Raw genomic sequence first — 15187 nt, forward strand, 5'->3', positions numbered from 1 at the left:
ACTGACTTTGCAGGAATTACGCATGTGTATAAAGCAGGGACACATTCCTATGCCATAGTAGAATGTTCTATTCTCACCTGAAGTGTTCTTGAGGTCTTTCTCAAAGTCCTTGCCCAGGTCAGGATAGCCTAGGGTTTTATCTCAGAGAGGGATAATATGGTGGGAAGTGGTAGCTGCCTGGGACTCCACTGAGAATTCTGAGACCATATCAGGGTTTAATCAGAGGATTCTGTGATCGATTAACAATGCCTGCCACAGGCACAGAAAGGGAAGAGACAGCCCACATGCCATATGTGCTATCAGTATCTCATGGTCATCCAGGCCCCTTACACTGGAGCTGCCTGTGAACAGGGCTCACTCTGGGATCCATAAGGGAAGTGAGGGCCTGCCCTAGGTGGTACTCACCCCCATTGCTTCTGCCTTCCTGCCAGGTCCCAGAAGCCATCCGCAAGTGCCAGAGGGCAGGCATCACAGTTCGCATGGTCACTGGTGACAATATCAACACGGCCAGGGCCATCGCCATCAAGTGTGGCATCATCCATCCTGGGGAAGACTTTCTATGCCTGGAGGGCAAGGAGTTCAACCGGAGGATCCGCAATGAGAAGGGGGAGGTAAGTGCCCAGCACAAGGAAGCTTCCAAGGGATGAGCTCGGATGGGGGCTGGGAGGCATGGAGGCCGCATGACTGTAGAGAAGACAGCCAGCGTGCCACTAAGAACCCACTCACTTTGGGTAAGTCCTCTCCCTTCTCCAGACCTCAGTTTCTCTCTCTGATACCCCTCCCAACCCACTCCCTCCCCCATCCCTCTCCAGATTGAACAGGAGCGAATTGACAAGATCTGGCCAAAGCTACGGGTGCTGGCTCGTTCCTCCCCCACGGACAAGCATACCCTCGTCAAAGGTAAGACTTGGGGGGGCAGCTCTGAGACCAGAATCCGCTCCTCTCCTGGTACCTGCAGCTTCTTTCCAGGACAGAGGGGCTTTTGCACGGAGCTCCCCACACCTGGCAACACCCTTGTTTCACCCCATTGCAGCCCTGGGAGGGCCTCTAAGGGCCACAGTGGGATGGGGAGGTTGTGAATCTTCTCTCTGGGTTCCACCTCTTCTAGAAAACAATGGGCTGGGCCTGTCTAGGTCCAAAAGTCTTTACCTGAGGGTCAAATAGGGCCCACAGACATGTTATATTTGACTGATGTAGTGCCTTTTTTTATGTTGAATTTGGATGGCTTTATACACACTCTCCTTTCACTTTGAATCAGTCTTCACCACTCCTTATTGTTTGACATCCAGCCCACTTGACTTATTTATGTTCTCAGCCTGGCCCCAGAGCTTGTCTTCCTGGTCTGCATGATCTCTGAGGACTCCAACAAACATCTGTGACCAGAACCCCAGGGGTGGGCTCTCCTGGGAATAGCAACCTGAGAGATGAGACCAAAAGCTAGCATCCTTCTCCTTCCCTGTCTTCCTCCAGAGAGAAGGAGCATACCATTTGTTGAGCCCATATAGGTGGCCGGGTGCTGGGCACTTTTAGAGTCATACAGCCCTGGCTTCAAGTCCTGGCTCTTCCACTAACCTGTTCTATAGCCTTGGGCAAGTCTCTCCTCTACTGGGACTCAATTTCTCCATCTTTAAAATGGCCATAGAAGGGCAGGTTTCTGGCTGAGGTCATCCCTGGGGCATCTTGGATTCCTCTCCCAAAATGCTGCCCAAGGACATTAGAGGAGGCAGATCTGGCTTGGGAATAGAGACTCAGAACCTCAGAATCACAGATACCAGAGCAAGAAGCCCCCCAGCCAATCCCCATTTCTATCTTAATCACTCACTCATTCATTTACTCATTCTCTTGATAAATATTTATTAAGGATCTGCTAAGTGCCAGGCCCTGCTCTTGGCAGACATGCTCCTTCCATCTTAGAATTCATGGTCCAAAGAGTCCATCCAGCAGACATTAAACAGGTTTCCTTCCACAGACCTAGAGGCTGTAATCAGTGGAAGGGTAGGATAGGGCCCTCTGTTGGCGTCTCACTCAGGCTGGGGATGGATGTCACATCATAGGCCATCGAAGGTAGGTCGAGGGTCCAGGAGAAAGGGCTTTTGTTTTCAGGTGGGTCAGAGAACTGCACTGTGAAAGACCAGAGGCAAAGCTTCCCAGGCACCCTCAGGAAATGTAAAGAAGCTCAGTTGGCCAGGCAGGGACCTCAGGTGAGAGAGGAAGACCAGAGAAGAGGGTGCTGGTATCAGGTCATGTAGGGCCTTGAATGCCAGGCCAATGACCTGTGCTGTTAGCCCAGCATTGGGAGCCACTAGGAAGGCCTTGAGGGGAAAAGTGTTATTTTATAAAGTTCATTGCCCGCTTGTGGGGAGAACCACCAGGATTGTCCAGCTGTAAGAGCTACTTCCCAGATCAGGGTAGGGTGATGACAGCACAGGTGGAGCTGGAAGTCAATAGGTCAGAGACCTATTTGGGTGGTAGAAGGACCTGGGCCCAGCAGTCGTTCAGATATAGTTGAGGGATGAGATGGGGTGAGGGGTCCCAGATTCCCTCAGTCTATACAGGTTCAAGAGCTTGCAGCATGTCAGGATGGCCCCTGGTTTTTAAATGGGCAGCTGGGTGTCAGGAGTCACAAGGGACAGATCTGAGAGTGATGAGTTCAGTTTAGGGCCAGCTGAGCTGGAGGCCGTATGACATCCAAGTGGAGATGTCCAGAAGACAGCTTGCCATCTGTGGAGTCAGGGCTCAGCAGAGAGATAAAGACGCAGGTGGGCTGTGCTACATGGGGAGAGCAGAGGAGCCTGCCAAACCCCTGAACCTCCCACATGAGTGATGGGCAGAGGCTGAGAGATGGAGAAGAGGCAGCCAGAGGAGTGGGAGGACACCAGGATCAGCGGTGTCCAAGAAGACAAAGAAGGGAGCTTGCCGAGGAGGAAGGTGTGGTCCACGGCAGGAATGGCACTGAGAGGTCCAGAGAGATAGGACAGGAATGTGACCATAGGCGATGGCCACAGGAAGGTCCTTGGTGACCGCACGCAGGCAGGCCATGTCAGTGGAGTGGCAAAGCCATGCCGGCTCTGGAGGTGGAGGAGAGTGGTCTGGGAGAAGGTGTCCTCCCAGCTCCCCTTCTATTGGGAACAGCAGGAGGGCTGTGTCAAAGCTGGTACCAGTCTGCGGGTCCACAGAGGAAAATGTGGCCCCTCCCTGCTTTGGAGGAGCAGATAGGCATGCTGAGGGAAGGCCTCGCATGCCCAGTGGACAGAACCTGGAGGCTGAGTCTTGGCTGGGGACTGGGGGACTGCCACCAGCTGGGGTGGGGGTGGGGGACAGCCTAGGATGAGTCCCAGACCACGTGGCCTTGGCACTAGGCCTTGAAGAGGGTGGAAGCTGGACCACTCCCGAGGGCTGGGGAAGTGGCTGCAAGGACCTACAAAGGCTTCTCAGGGAACCTGTTCCCTCATCCCTTGGGCTGCTGCTGCTTCTTACCAGGCACAGGGCAGGGAGAGACATACGGGAGCTACAGCAATCTGATTAGGGCAGGTGAGGGTACTCAGGGAGACACAAAGGCTTCCCCAGGGGAAGTGGCATCCGAGCTGAGACTACAGGCACAAGACAGGCCCAGCCAGCCAACGGAGAAGCCCAAGCAGACAAGGGCAAGGGGGCCGGCTTTGTACACGGAGAGCCATTCCTATGACTGGAGCACAGATTGGGGGTGGCCAGGGACAAGAGAAGAGAAGATCAGAGAACAGGTGAGTCTGATCACCAGGGACATCAAACTTTCTGCATGGAGCTAAAAACATGGATGGCACCCTGAGGCTAGCACGGGTCATGACAGAATGACTATTGGTTTAGAGGGAGGCAACAGGGGTTAGAGAGAAATCCTGGTGCTGCTGTGCAGGTTGGACGGGCAGCCTGGGGTTAGTGGGTGGCAGAGACGATGCTGGTGGCAGAGGGGAGGGGGACAGAGAGAAGTGGAATGTTTCACTTCCAGTGGGATCTTGGAGCAGAAACTCCAGGCTTTGGTGATGGATGTGAGATGTGAAATGAGGGACATGCCAAGAGTGACATTCAAATTTCTGTCCTGTCCATGGACATATCCTCTCAAGTTCCATATGTGACCAATGATGACATCTTTCACCCACCATTTTCCGCTGGCCCCTGCTCAGTGACAAGGCCACATGCTGTTTATTCAACTTGTTGAATATTTTATTTTTATTTATTTATTCTTTTTTAAAGATTTTATTTATTCGAGAGAGAGAGAGAGCAAGACAGAGAGAATAGGGTGGGGTGGGCAGGGAGGAGCAGAGGGAGAGGGTCTCCCCACTGAGCAGGGAGCCCAAGGACCCTGGGATCATGACCTGAAACACAAACAGACGTTTAACCAACTGAGCCAGCCAGGTGCCCCTGAATATTTTGTTGAGGGTAGATGTCTGAGAGAGGTCCGGGTCAGGGGTCATTGGCAAATGGCACAGCCCAGGCCTCCTCAGGAGGGACTATGGGTGTACAGGGAGAAGGAGCTGAGGGAGGAGCAGATGATAGGAGAACAGAGGCGCTCCTAGAACTCAGGCAGAGGGGGAGGTGTTTCCAACCAGGTGGCCCCCAGTGTGGCCAAGGGCTGCGGAGAGTGCAGAGTGTGCTGGAGAGGCAGTCAGGGCCCAGACCGCAGAGGACTGAGGTGCCCAACATCCCCTGCAGGTGCTGGCAGCCGCAGGCAAGCCTGGAGCTGGGAAGAGCCACAACAGGAGGGGGTGGCAGGGCAGGGGCCAAAGAGGAGGCTGTGCCCGGCCCGGGGTCCTCCCAACGGTCAGGGCTGGCCGGGGCTGCCTCTGGCCCATGGAGTGTCCTGGGGCCCTGAGCGCACTCCCGCCCCACCCCACAGGCATCATCGATAGCACACACACCGAGCAGCGGCAGGTGGTGGCCGTGACGGGGGATGGCACCAACGATGGGCCTGCGCTCAAGAAGGCTGACGTGGGCTTTGCCATGGTAGGGGCAGCTCGCATCGGGCCCCAGGGTGGGCCTGGCAGGAGCTCATGGGCAGGGGGTATGGACAACACAGCCTCAAGCTGTCTGTGCAGGACACCCGGTGCACACTCAGCTCACCCACCATCCACCTCATGGGCCCAGGGCTCTCAAGCCTCAGCCTGGCCCCTGGGGTCCCCCTGGAAGGGTGGAAGGGGGCTCCCTGCAATGATGGGGGTGGGGGGAAGCTAAGGGGAGGGTAGGCCAGGGAACAACTTCCCAAAGGCAGAGAGCTGGCCTCAGGGGCCTGGGTCTAGGGGGTGGGGTACATGCACACACACACCATGTGGTCTGGCCGTGCTGGGCAGTTGGGAGTATGCATGTGGGGGTTTGTATAGGACTGAGGATGTGTAGGGGATGAGGACAGTGTTGCTTGAGCTGCTCACCCCCCAGCCGCCCCTCACAGGCTCCTGTTCCTGTCCCCACAGGGCATCGCAGGCACGGACGTGGCCAAGGAGGCCTCAGACATCATCCTAACGGATGACAACTTCAGCAGCATTGTCAAGGCAGTGATGTGGGGCCGCAATGTCTATGACAGCATCTCCAAATTCCTGCAGTTCCAGCTGACGGTCAACGTGGTGGCTGTGATCGTGGCCTTCACCGGCGCCTGCATCACACAGGTGGGTCCTTGGGGGGCGGGGAGTGCAGGTGGGCAGGGCCGGGCATACCAAAGCATGGGGAAGGCCCTGCCAAGGGCCAGGAGTTGCATCACAGACCACAGGTGCAGGCACCAGCCTGAGGAAATGAGGCTCAGTCAGGCGGGAGGCTGGCCCAAGATCATCTAGCGAACAAGAGATGTCAAGCCTCACCCCCATGTCTGTCTCGTCCAGTCACAGCCCTGGTCCTTGCTGCAGGAGGCAGAAGAGGTCATCCTCAAAGGAAGGCAGAGGCCCCAAAGGCCCAGAGGGAGGCAGAGGCAGGGCAGGGCCCAAGGGGGGTCAGGCAACCCGCTGGGGGCAAGGAGCCAGCAGAGTCCTGGGGGCCTCAGTTCTGGCAGGAGAGGCCTATTTGCCTGGGGCCCTACGGCCAGGTTAGGGCTCTTTGTCACTGGGAGAGGCAGTTGTCTGTCAGGATCACCATCTGGCCATGAGCAGCCCCATCCCGAGCTCAGGGGAAGCCAGCCAGCAGGCCTGCATGTCTTCAGCCTCGCTCCTTCCTCACCTGGCCCCAGAAGGTGAGAGCTATAATGATCCCCATTTTACAGAAGCAGAAACCAAGGCTGAGGATGGACCAGCCAGGAACCTGCCATTGTTCCTGCAGCCTCCTGTCTTCTCCTAGGGGCTGACCAGCCCGGCCTGGAGAGGAAAGGGCCAGTATTTCAAGGCCTCCTGGCAATCACACGGGTAGACAAGCTCCTGCCCACAGAGAGGAGCCCCCAGAGGCCCAGAAGGCAGCACTGCCCCAAAGAGCTCTGTGGCCTTAGGAATGCTGCTCCCTTCACTGCGTTCTGAGCCCCTGGGGCTGCATGTGGCAGCACCCAGTGCCCTATCCTAGAGTCAGAGCTGGGAGGTGGCCGGTGGGTCCCTTCTACTGTCAGGGCCCTCTCCTGGTCTATGGGTGACAGACGCCCTCTAGTGGTACTTGGGGAAGCCTTCCACAGCACCGCAGCTCCTGCAGGCTTCTCAGGGACCCACTGATGCCCTTGGGGAAACAGGTTCAAGGAGAACTATCAGTTTGCCTAAGGCCTGAAGTTGAGCTTGTGGCAGGGCTATGTAGGCGTTGGTGGGGACATGGGAGGCTCTGACCCCGAAGCACATATAAACAGAGAAGGTGGGTGAGCAGGAAAAAGCTTCAGGACGAGGGAACGTGGCTGCTCCAGGGCATAGATAGGAGAGGTGGCCTGCAGGAAGGGCTCTGATGAATCCAGGAAGTGAGTGAGTGGATGGGGTGTGGTCAGAGTGGGTCTCAGGGGCTGCACTGAGAAACGATACAGGGGTGAAGAACAGTTTAGGTTAGGCTATTAGGTTTCCAGGGTCTGTGGGCTTCCTGCAGGTGGTGTTCCACAGTAGATGAGGCTAAAAGAACAGAGGGAGAGGAGGTATGGGCTGGAGAGAGGGTGATGCTAGGGAGAGGTGGGCACCGAAAGCCAGAGGGATAGGTGTGGTGAAGAAAGTAGGGCTGAGGAAGGGGCCATAGGAGCAGAGATTTAAAAGATGAGGCAAGAGGAGCCCTGAGGGAGGAGAAGAAGAAATGGCCAGAGCCCTGGGGCAGGTGGGCCACGAGAGTGGGGTCTAGTGACAGGAGGAGATAGTGGCCGCACGAGGCAATGAGGTCGGTGAGAGGAAGCTGGAAAAATGCGTCTCTCGATTGGCAACAAGGAAGATGCTGGGGACCTTGGAGGAAAGAATTTGGGGGGCATGGAAAGGCCAAAGTCTGGCTGCCAAGGACAAGGTCCTTGGGGTGCGACAGTAGAGGGGACAGTTCCTCGAGGCAGTGTACCCCATGTGATATGGTTGTATACAGAGCGGTATGACTCTGTGATCCCAGTCGCAGCCAGAGAAAGGCCTGGAAGGATCCACACCAGAATGTGGACAGCGGCCACTAGTCGTGACAAGGTCATTGACGAGCTTTAGCTCCTTCTGCTCTTCCCTACTTGCCCAAGTTTTCTACCATAGGAAGTTTGTTACTTCTGGAACCATAGATGCACACAGTAGTTGCCTAAGGTAAAGTGGGATGACGAGGTAAAAAGGTGGTAGTGACAAGGGGACAGGGGCTGTGGGCACTGTTTGTGGGACAGCAGAGACCAGAGCCATTGATAGTTGAGGGGAAAGCAGCAGTGGGAGACTGAGGAGATAGGATCTGTGTCAGAGACAGGGGAGATCTCGGCCTTAGCCAGGAGACGAGTGTCCACGGGGGCCGAAGGAGAGGAGGGCACATGCTAGGGAAGCAGGCACATCTACCAGAAGGCAGGGAGCTGCTGACCGTCGTGCCTGGAAGACTCAATTTTCTCCTTGCGGGAGAACATGGGTGGGCAGGTCTAGGCCGTGCTCCAGGGAAGGGAAGGCCTGGCAAACTTGTGGGGTGCTCGCTCAGGGGCCCGGTGGGCAGGCCGGCTGAGGGCAGACCCCCTGGGCAGAGCCGGCTCAAGACCAGCAGGAAGCTGCCGAGACCCACACCCGGCACTTCGTAGCAGCCGCGGGCCGGCCTCCCCGTGACAGCCTTCCCCGCCGCTGCTGTCTCCAGGACTCCCCCCTGAAGGCCGTGCAGATGCTCTGGGTAAACCTCATCATGGACACGTTCGCCTCGCTGGCGCTGGCCACGGAGCCGCCCACCGAGACCCTGCTTCTGAGGAAGCCATATGGCCGCAACAAGCCCCTCATCTCACGGACCATGATGAAGAACATCCTGGGCCATGCCGTCTACCAGCTGACCCTCATCTTCACCCTGCTGTTTGTTGGTGAGTCCCCCACCGGCCCACCTGGGACACCCTGGCCATCCCCAGGCTCCTGGATTCACATCCACCCTCTTGTCTGCCAGTGAAGGAACAGGGGACTCAGGGAGGTGAAGTTAGTTGCTCAAGGTCACATAGCAGGTCTGGCCCCTTCTCTGACCCATTCCTACACTTCATCCGTGCCTCATGCGGGCTTCCTCTGAGATTTCCCTGGGGAGAGGCCGAACACCTGCCTAGCCACCAACTATTTCCACAGCATTTTCCGTTAGGCTGCTTCATTTAGGTCTTGCACGCACTCAGTGGGGCAGGCCCCTGGTCCCCACCATACATTACAGTGAGTGCCCTGAGGCACACAGAGGTGAGGGGACCTGCCTGCGGGGTTCAGCCGAACTGAGGAGCCTGGGTAGAGACCAGGCCTGTTTTCCTTGGGTGAGTTATGGAGAAGCCCAGAGTGGGGAAGGGGCTGGCCCATAGCCACACAGTGAGTCAGGGCCAGCTGGGAGTCCTCAGCCCGGGCAGGGCCCTATCACGTGAGGTGTGTGGCTTTCAATGCCACTGAGCATCTTCCCTCAAAGTCCAGAGTACAGATGTGGGTAGGGCATGGATCCTATTCCTCAAAGGGCAGTCTTCTTGTGTAAATTTTGAAGGTGGTGTGTTGTCAGGACTACTGCATAGATTATCTTTAGAGTCTTTGAAGAAGCCATGTGAATGAAGAAAGAAGACTTCCAGGAAGGGTCAGGGAAGGGGGGGGAGTAGTTCCTAGTTTACTTGCTGGCTTCCCCCCTTGAGCACCTACTCTCAGTGGTCTTGGACTCAGCTAGACACCTCACACTAAGAAAACCCCACAAGCCCTCCTGGCACCAGATAACACAGCTTTGCAAAGAGATGTAGAATGGCATCAAGGCCCGTCATCAGTGGGTCCCCGCACAGCAGCCCGGGGGGCTACTCTCCCCCCACCATGTGGCAACTCAGGTACAAGGGAATGAGGCCACATGGGTGGAGCCAGCCTGGCCTAAAAGCCCCAACCTCCACATAGCAATCAATATTTCTTGTAAGATCTCCTGAAGCTTCCAGAGGTCTCTGCAAGGGACGCAGTCAGCTACAAGCCTTACTTTTTTTCTTAAGATTTTATTTATTCAGGGATCCCTGGGTGGCGCAGCGGTTTGGCGCCTGCCTTTGGCCCAGGGCGCGATCCTGGAGACCCGGGATCGAATCCCACATCGGGCTCCCGGTGCATGGAGCCTGCTTCTCCCTCTGCCTGTGTCTCTGCCTCTCTCTCTCTGTGACTATCATAAATAAATAAAAATTTAAAAAAAAAAGATTTTATTTATTCATCTGAGACAGAGCAATGCAGAGAGAGAGGAAGCATGAGCAGGGGGTAGGCAGAGGGAGAGGGAGAAGCAGACTTCCCGTTGAGCCGGAAGCCCAAAGCAGGGCTTGAACCCAGGACCCTGGAATCATGACCTGAGCCAAAGGCAGGTGCTTAACCATCTAAGCCACCCAGGTGCCCCAAGAAACCCCACTTTCAGGGGAGCCCAAGGTCATGATTTCCCATGAGGGATTCCCAGTTCACACCCAGTCCCCACAGTCCAGATGACTTTGCCAAGTGGAGGTCACTTTCTATAAGCAGTGTCAGCTGACAATACAGCTTACATTCCACTTCTATCAGATTTCCACGGAAGAGTGGAATAAAGTTCACCAAGGTCTTTCTCCCTAGAGAAGAAAGGGTCTTGTCATCCCTCCACTCACACTCAGGACTCCCCAACAGTGCAAGCCCACCCTGCCCCCTGATATCCAGAGCACCGCCTCCGTCTCTGCATGACCCACCTGACTGCGCAGAAGAGGCCCCTGCGCAGGGCCCCACGTCTCCTCTAGCCGAGGCCCTCAGCCCCGCTCCCCCCCTCTCGGCTTGGCAGGCGAGAAGATGTTCCAGATCGACAGTGGGAGGAACGCGCCCTTGCACTCGCCACCCTCGGAGCACTACACCATCATCTTCAACACCTTCGTCATGATGCAGCTCTTTAACGAGATCAATGCCCGCAAGATCCATGGCGAGCGCAATGTCTTTGATGGCATATTCCGGAACCCTATTTTCTGTACCATCGTGCTGGGCACCTTTGCCATCCAGGTAGCCAGGTCCCCACCCTAACCTGGGCCAGGGTGGGCAGTGGGCCACTAGAGTCCCTTGGCAGTGCCCTGAGAGCCCAGACCCCTGAGTTGGCCCCTGACTCTCTCTGTGTCTCTGTCTTTCTCCCTCTCTGTCTCTTTCTTTCTGTCTCTCTGTCTCTCTCTCTCTCCCTGTTCTCCCCTTTCACCTCCAGATAGTGATCGTGCAGTTTGGGGGGAAGCCATTCAGCTGCTCTCCACTGCAGCTGGACCAGTGGATGTGGTGCATATTCATCGGGTTAGGAGAGCTCGTCTGGGGCCAGGTAAGTTCCAAGTGGGTTGGAGGAGGTGCCCCTCGGCCGAGGAAGAGAAAGAGCACCGGACAGGGAACCGGGGAGTCCCAGGAATGGGTCCTGGATCTGCCATAGATGCACTGTCTGGCCCTACGCGAGGCCCTCCCCATCTCTGAGCATCTGAGCAGTGGGGGCTGGCTCAGGTCCCAGATACTGGTCCTTTGGGTACCACCACTGTGATTTTTGCCTTATATCCATATACCGTTGATCCTGTGATTTGTTTGATATTTTCTTTCAATCAAATCAGTTTTTTTATTGAAATTCATGCAACTTTATATTATTAACATGATTAGAAAATTAATATCATTTGTCATAAACAGAAGCTAACAAAAAATAATAATGTAATGAGAACAATGTTATTAAACTCTAACTAGATGCCATGGCCTGCCAAGGCTCAGAGCTTGAAGCCAGCTTGTTGTTTAAGAGGATAATTAGTAAGTGGTCTGACACCAAGCAGAGACCCTTAGAGAGCTCTGAGGAAATGTAGGAGCAATGAGCTCTGGCTTGTCTCAGCGCTGTTCGATGCTGTGTCCGAGATCCTCCCCGGCTCTGGGGAACCATGGGCTGGATGCTCGGGAGGGGCCCTTCCAGCTGTGACCCAGAACCTTCTCACACCGGCTCCCTTCCCTACTTTTGCCCAAGTCCTCGGCATGTGTGCACATGTGCATGTGTGCATATGCACGTACACACACACACACACACAAACACACACACACCCCTTCTCGGCACTCATTGCTTGCAGCCTGACCAGGATGCAGTTCTTGTGAGAAATACCTGGAGCCAGATCTGGACCAAAGGGGCTTTATTCCCAAGATGCTCCATTGTCCAGGTCATGGGGGCCCCAACTGGCCTGAGACATTATTCTTGCCTTCAAGCTGTTCCAGGCTGGAGTGGGAAGCTGCAGGAGCAGAAATTAATTAGAAGATAAAGAAGAAAATTTAGTTTCACTCAAAAAGTCCTTGTTTAAACTTTGGAGCTTCTTTGGAAAGTTGATAAACTAGATTTGCCTCAGCAACTCTATTCCCCGGGTACCCCCAGAGCCAGGCCATCTTTATCCTCAGGGAGCTCTTGGCATCTGGGAGAGCAGGATCTGAATGCCTGGGGACTATGCCAGTGGGCAATGCTGACACCTCCAGGGGAACCTGTGAGGCTGTGACCAGGTCAGCCCCCATCTAGTCCCTACACGATATGAAAGGGGCCTCTGATCTGTGCCACCTCAGCGTCCCCATAGGGCCTGCCTCTCATGCCTCAGCCCTGTGGACAAGCCCTTTGGAGGATGATTAAGAATAAAAGCAGATCCTCTTCTCATACTGCCTCTGCTTTCTGGGAGGGCAAGCATTCCCAGAGTCCCAGGACAGGCTGTCCCCAGGGTACCCATGCCCTGAGCCCTGAGCCCCTGCTGCCTGCACTTGGGTACCACAGGACCCAGAGATCGGAAGGAATGAGTACAGGGACCTGTGGGCCAGCCATGGGTCAGGCTCATGCACAGCAACTTAGACACACCATCTTGCTTAATCCTCAAACTCGGAGAATTGTCCCCAGCTTTACAGATGGGAAAACCAGAGCTCAGGGAAGTTAAATGACTTACCCACAGTCACATGACCTATAAGGTCTGGAGTATTCAAAGTCACACCTGTCCAACTCCTAAAGGCCAAGATTTTCCACTGTGTCCCCCGACTCTGGATGAGTGTGTGAATTAAAAAGCAAATCAATAAGAAATTATAAAAGATGGAGTTGAGGAACAGGTAAGATGAGTTAAGCAGCATGCTGAGTGTAACTAGGTAAGTGGAGGGGAAGGGAGGGGAGTGGGGTGGCAGGGTGGGAAGGAGGCCACCTGAGGGACAGCCCCCATCACCCTGATGCTGGACCCCCTGCAGGTCATCGCTACCATCCCGACCAGCAGGCTCAAGTTCCTCAAGGAGGCAGGCAGGCTCACGCAGAAGGAGGAGATCCCAGAGGAGGAGCTCAATGAAGACGTGGAGGAGATAGACCACGCTGAGAGGGAGCTGCGGCGAGGCCAGATCCTGTGGTTCCGAGGCCTGAATCGAATCCAGACTCAGGTATAGGAGGCTCCCGGGGCTGGGCCCCACCTAGCCGGGGTGGGTGGGTGACAGAGATGGGCGTGCTCCATGCCACCCACAGGCCCACAGAGATGGGGCTCCAGCCCTGCTCTCACCACCTAACCAGCCTTTGGTATACCCATGCTCCCCGCACACACACCCACATGGCTGCTAAAAAAGCTGTGGCCTTCTCAGGAACCTCCCATCTCACCCCTCAGACCAGCAAAGGGTCAGACTGGGGGTCACACACATCATGGGTTTCCAAGGGGGGGGGGATGCCTCGAAGTGGGGAGGGGGCCTGAGTGCTGAGGTGAGTGTGGGGCTCCGGTCTGGGTTGCAGGGCGGCCACCAAGAGGGGCAGTGCAGGGCTGGACACTAGACCATGTGAGCCCAGGGCCAGCCCCAGATCCTCCCTGGCCTAGGGTCAGCCTGTGAGGTCCGAGCATGCCTACACACATGTACGTGTCCTCCACAGGGCTTCCAGATACTGCCCTCCAGCCTCCGCCGAAGCATCATGGCCACTCTGGGAGGAAAAGTTTGGTTTGCCCCATGCATACACAGACCCAAACATGCACACAAAGGGTACATACATGCCAAGCACATGCGTGGGATGGGTTTCTTCCCCTGGACAGAGACACGTGCCACATCCATGTGGCCCCCACGCACAGGCCGCACGCTCTCACACAGCCCTCTGCCCAGGCTGGAGTTATAGGTCACACTGTACGTTCACAGCCCTGTGGGAGGAGGGGCACAGGGGACCAGGAAACTAAGAGAGGGTGGGGTGGGTCTCATGCCCAGACTGCCGGGAAGAGCCGTCTGGGAAGTTCACGGCTGCCCCCATCACCCTGCCAGCCCTAGCACCCCACTCTAACAAAGAGTAAATCACCTGGGCTGCTTCACACCCCACAGGGCACTCCTGAACATCCTCTCATTGGCCTTCACAGCAGCCCCCCTCCAGCTTTAGGGGTGACCGAGGTTTAGGAGCCAACCCTCTTGGAGAGCTGGGGTGGGGAGCGGGGCAGGTGTCAGAGTCAGAGGCCCCCCCTTCCCTCCCGACACAGCCTGGGTTCTCCTCCACGACAAGGACCCAGCTTGCAGCCCTCTTAGCCAGCCCTCCCCAGGGCTCTGGGGCCCACAGAGGGGCCTGGCGCCGAGCATATGTCTTTCAGAGCCTTTGAGTGTGTCTGGTAGTCTTTGTTTGATTTAAGTCACGTCGTCGTCGTCACCGTGGCTGCGGCTGTGCTCGTGGCGTTGCGCCTGTCAGTCGTGTAGCTGTGTGTCCGTTCTTCTCGCAACTTGTCTCGTTCTCTCCTCCGTTGCAGATTGAAGTAGTCAATACTTTCAAGAGCGGGGCCTCCTTTCAGGGGGCCCTGCGGAGACAGTCCTCCGTCACCAGCCAGAGCCAGGACGTAGCCAATCTCTCTAGCCCTAGTCGCGTGTCGTTGTCCAATGCTCTTTCCTCTCCGACCAGCCTTCCTCCTGCTGCAGCTGGGCGTGAGTGTGAATCCTTACTGCCTCGGGCGCCACCGACGCCAGTGCTGGGCGGGCAGGGGCCGGGGCACCAAGGACATGGGGCGGGGGGCGAGGGGCCACAGCCATCGAGGAGGGTCCCTGTTGGTCAGGAGAGTATAGCCAGTCACGGGGTGGCCATCACTTGGTGGGCCAGGGTTGGCTGGGGTCAGGGTCGGGGTTTTACCACTTGGCCGGGGGGTCGTGAAGGTCTCATGTGGCCAAAAAGGCTTGGGTGAGTCAAAGGATCGGCTTCTGGCCAGGGAGTTCCCAGTGATCGAATGCTCCAGCCCCCCACTGGGTCACAGCGGCTGAAGGGGAGCAGTCAGCCAGCACGGCAAGGAGGAGACCCAATTAGTCTAGGGTTCCACTCCATCAGGAAGAGCCTGGCCCACCAGGGCAAGCTCAGAGTTGGCTGGGAGGGCAGAGTCTTACAGTCAGTTAGGTGAAGGGTTACCAAGGGTTAAGGCCATCAGGGGTCACAGTTAATCACAGTGGGGTCCAGCCAAGAGAGGGGCATTATTGTTCAGAGGTCCCAGGCCACCAAGGAGATCACAGCCTAGAGGCCCCAGCCCCAGTAGTTCAGAGCCCTCTGCCTTCTTCCCTTGTACATCTGATGGCACCAGCTGCCTTACACACACTCCTTTTCCCTGCACGCTGAAGGTCTGACCCCTTCCAGAAAGGCCAGGGCTCTTGACCCATTCAGCTTGACCTCAGGCAGAAAACGGTGAACCATGCTTCACATCTTGGCTGGG

General features: G+C 56.2%; 1 protein-coding gene across 11 annotated transcripts in view; it reads left to right on the forward strand.

Annotated features, from left to right (window-relative positions):
- ATP2B2 (ATPase plasma membrane Ca2+ transporting 2) overlaps window positions 1–15187 on the forward strand; it is a 372053-nt gene that overhangs the window by 347813 nt on the left and 9053 nt on the right. For 7 of the 11 annotated variants that reach the window (XM_072785140.1, XM_072785138.1, XM_072785142.1 and 4 more), the window contains 8 exons: window positions 432–611; window positions 813–900; window positions 4871–4977; window positions 5442–5633; window positions 8197–8410; window positions 10321–10532; window positions 10726–10833; window positions 12741–12923. In XM_072785140.1, coding sequence (XP_072641241.1) covers window positions 432–611; window positions 813–900; window positions 4871–4977; window positions 5442–5633; window positions 8197–8410; window positions 10321–10532; window positions 10726–10833; window positions 12741–12923 — 1284 coding nt within the window. Of the gene's footprint in view, window positions 1–431; window positions 612–812; window positions 901–4870; window positions 4978–5441; window positions 5634–8196; window positions 8411–10320; window positions 10533–10725; window positions 10834–12740; window positions 12924–14245; window positions 14418–15187 lie in introns of all 11 variants that reach the window. The other 4 variants (XM_072785144.1, XM_072785147.1, XM_072785148.1 and 1 more) reach the window with 1 other exon arrangement.

This window comes from Canis lupus, chromosome 19 (genome assembly GCF_048164855.1).
Source record: "Canis lupus baileyi chromosome 19, mCanLup2.hap1, whole genome shotgun sequence".
Taxonomy (NCBI): domain Eukaryota; kingdom Metazoa; phylum Chordata; class Mammalia; order Carnivora; family Canidae; genus Canis; species Canis lupus.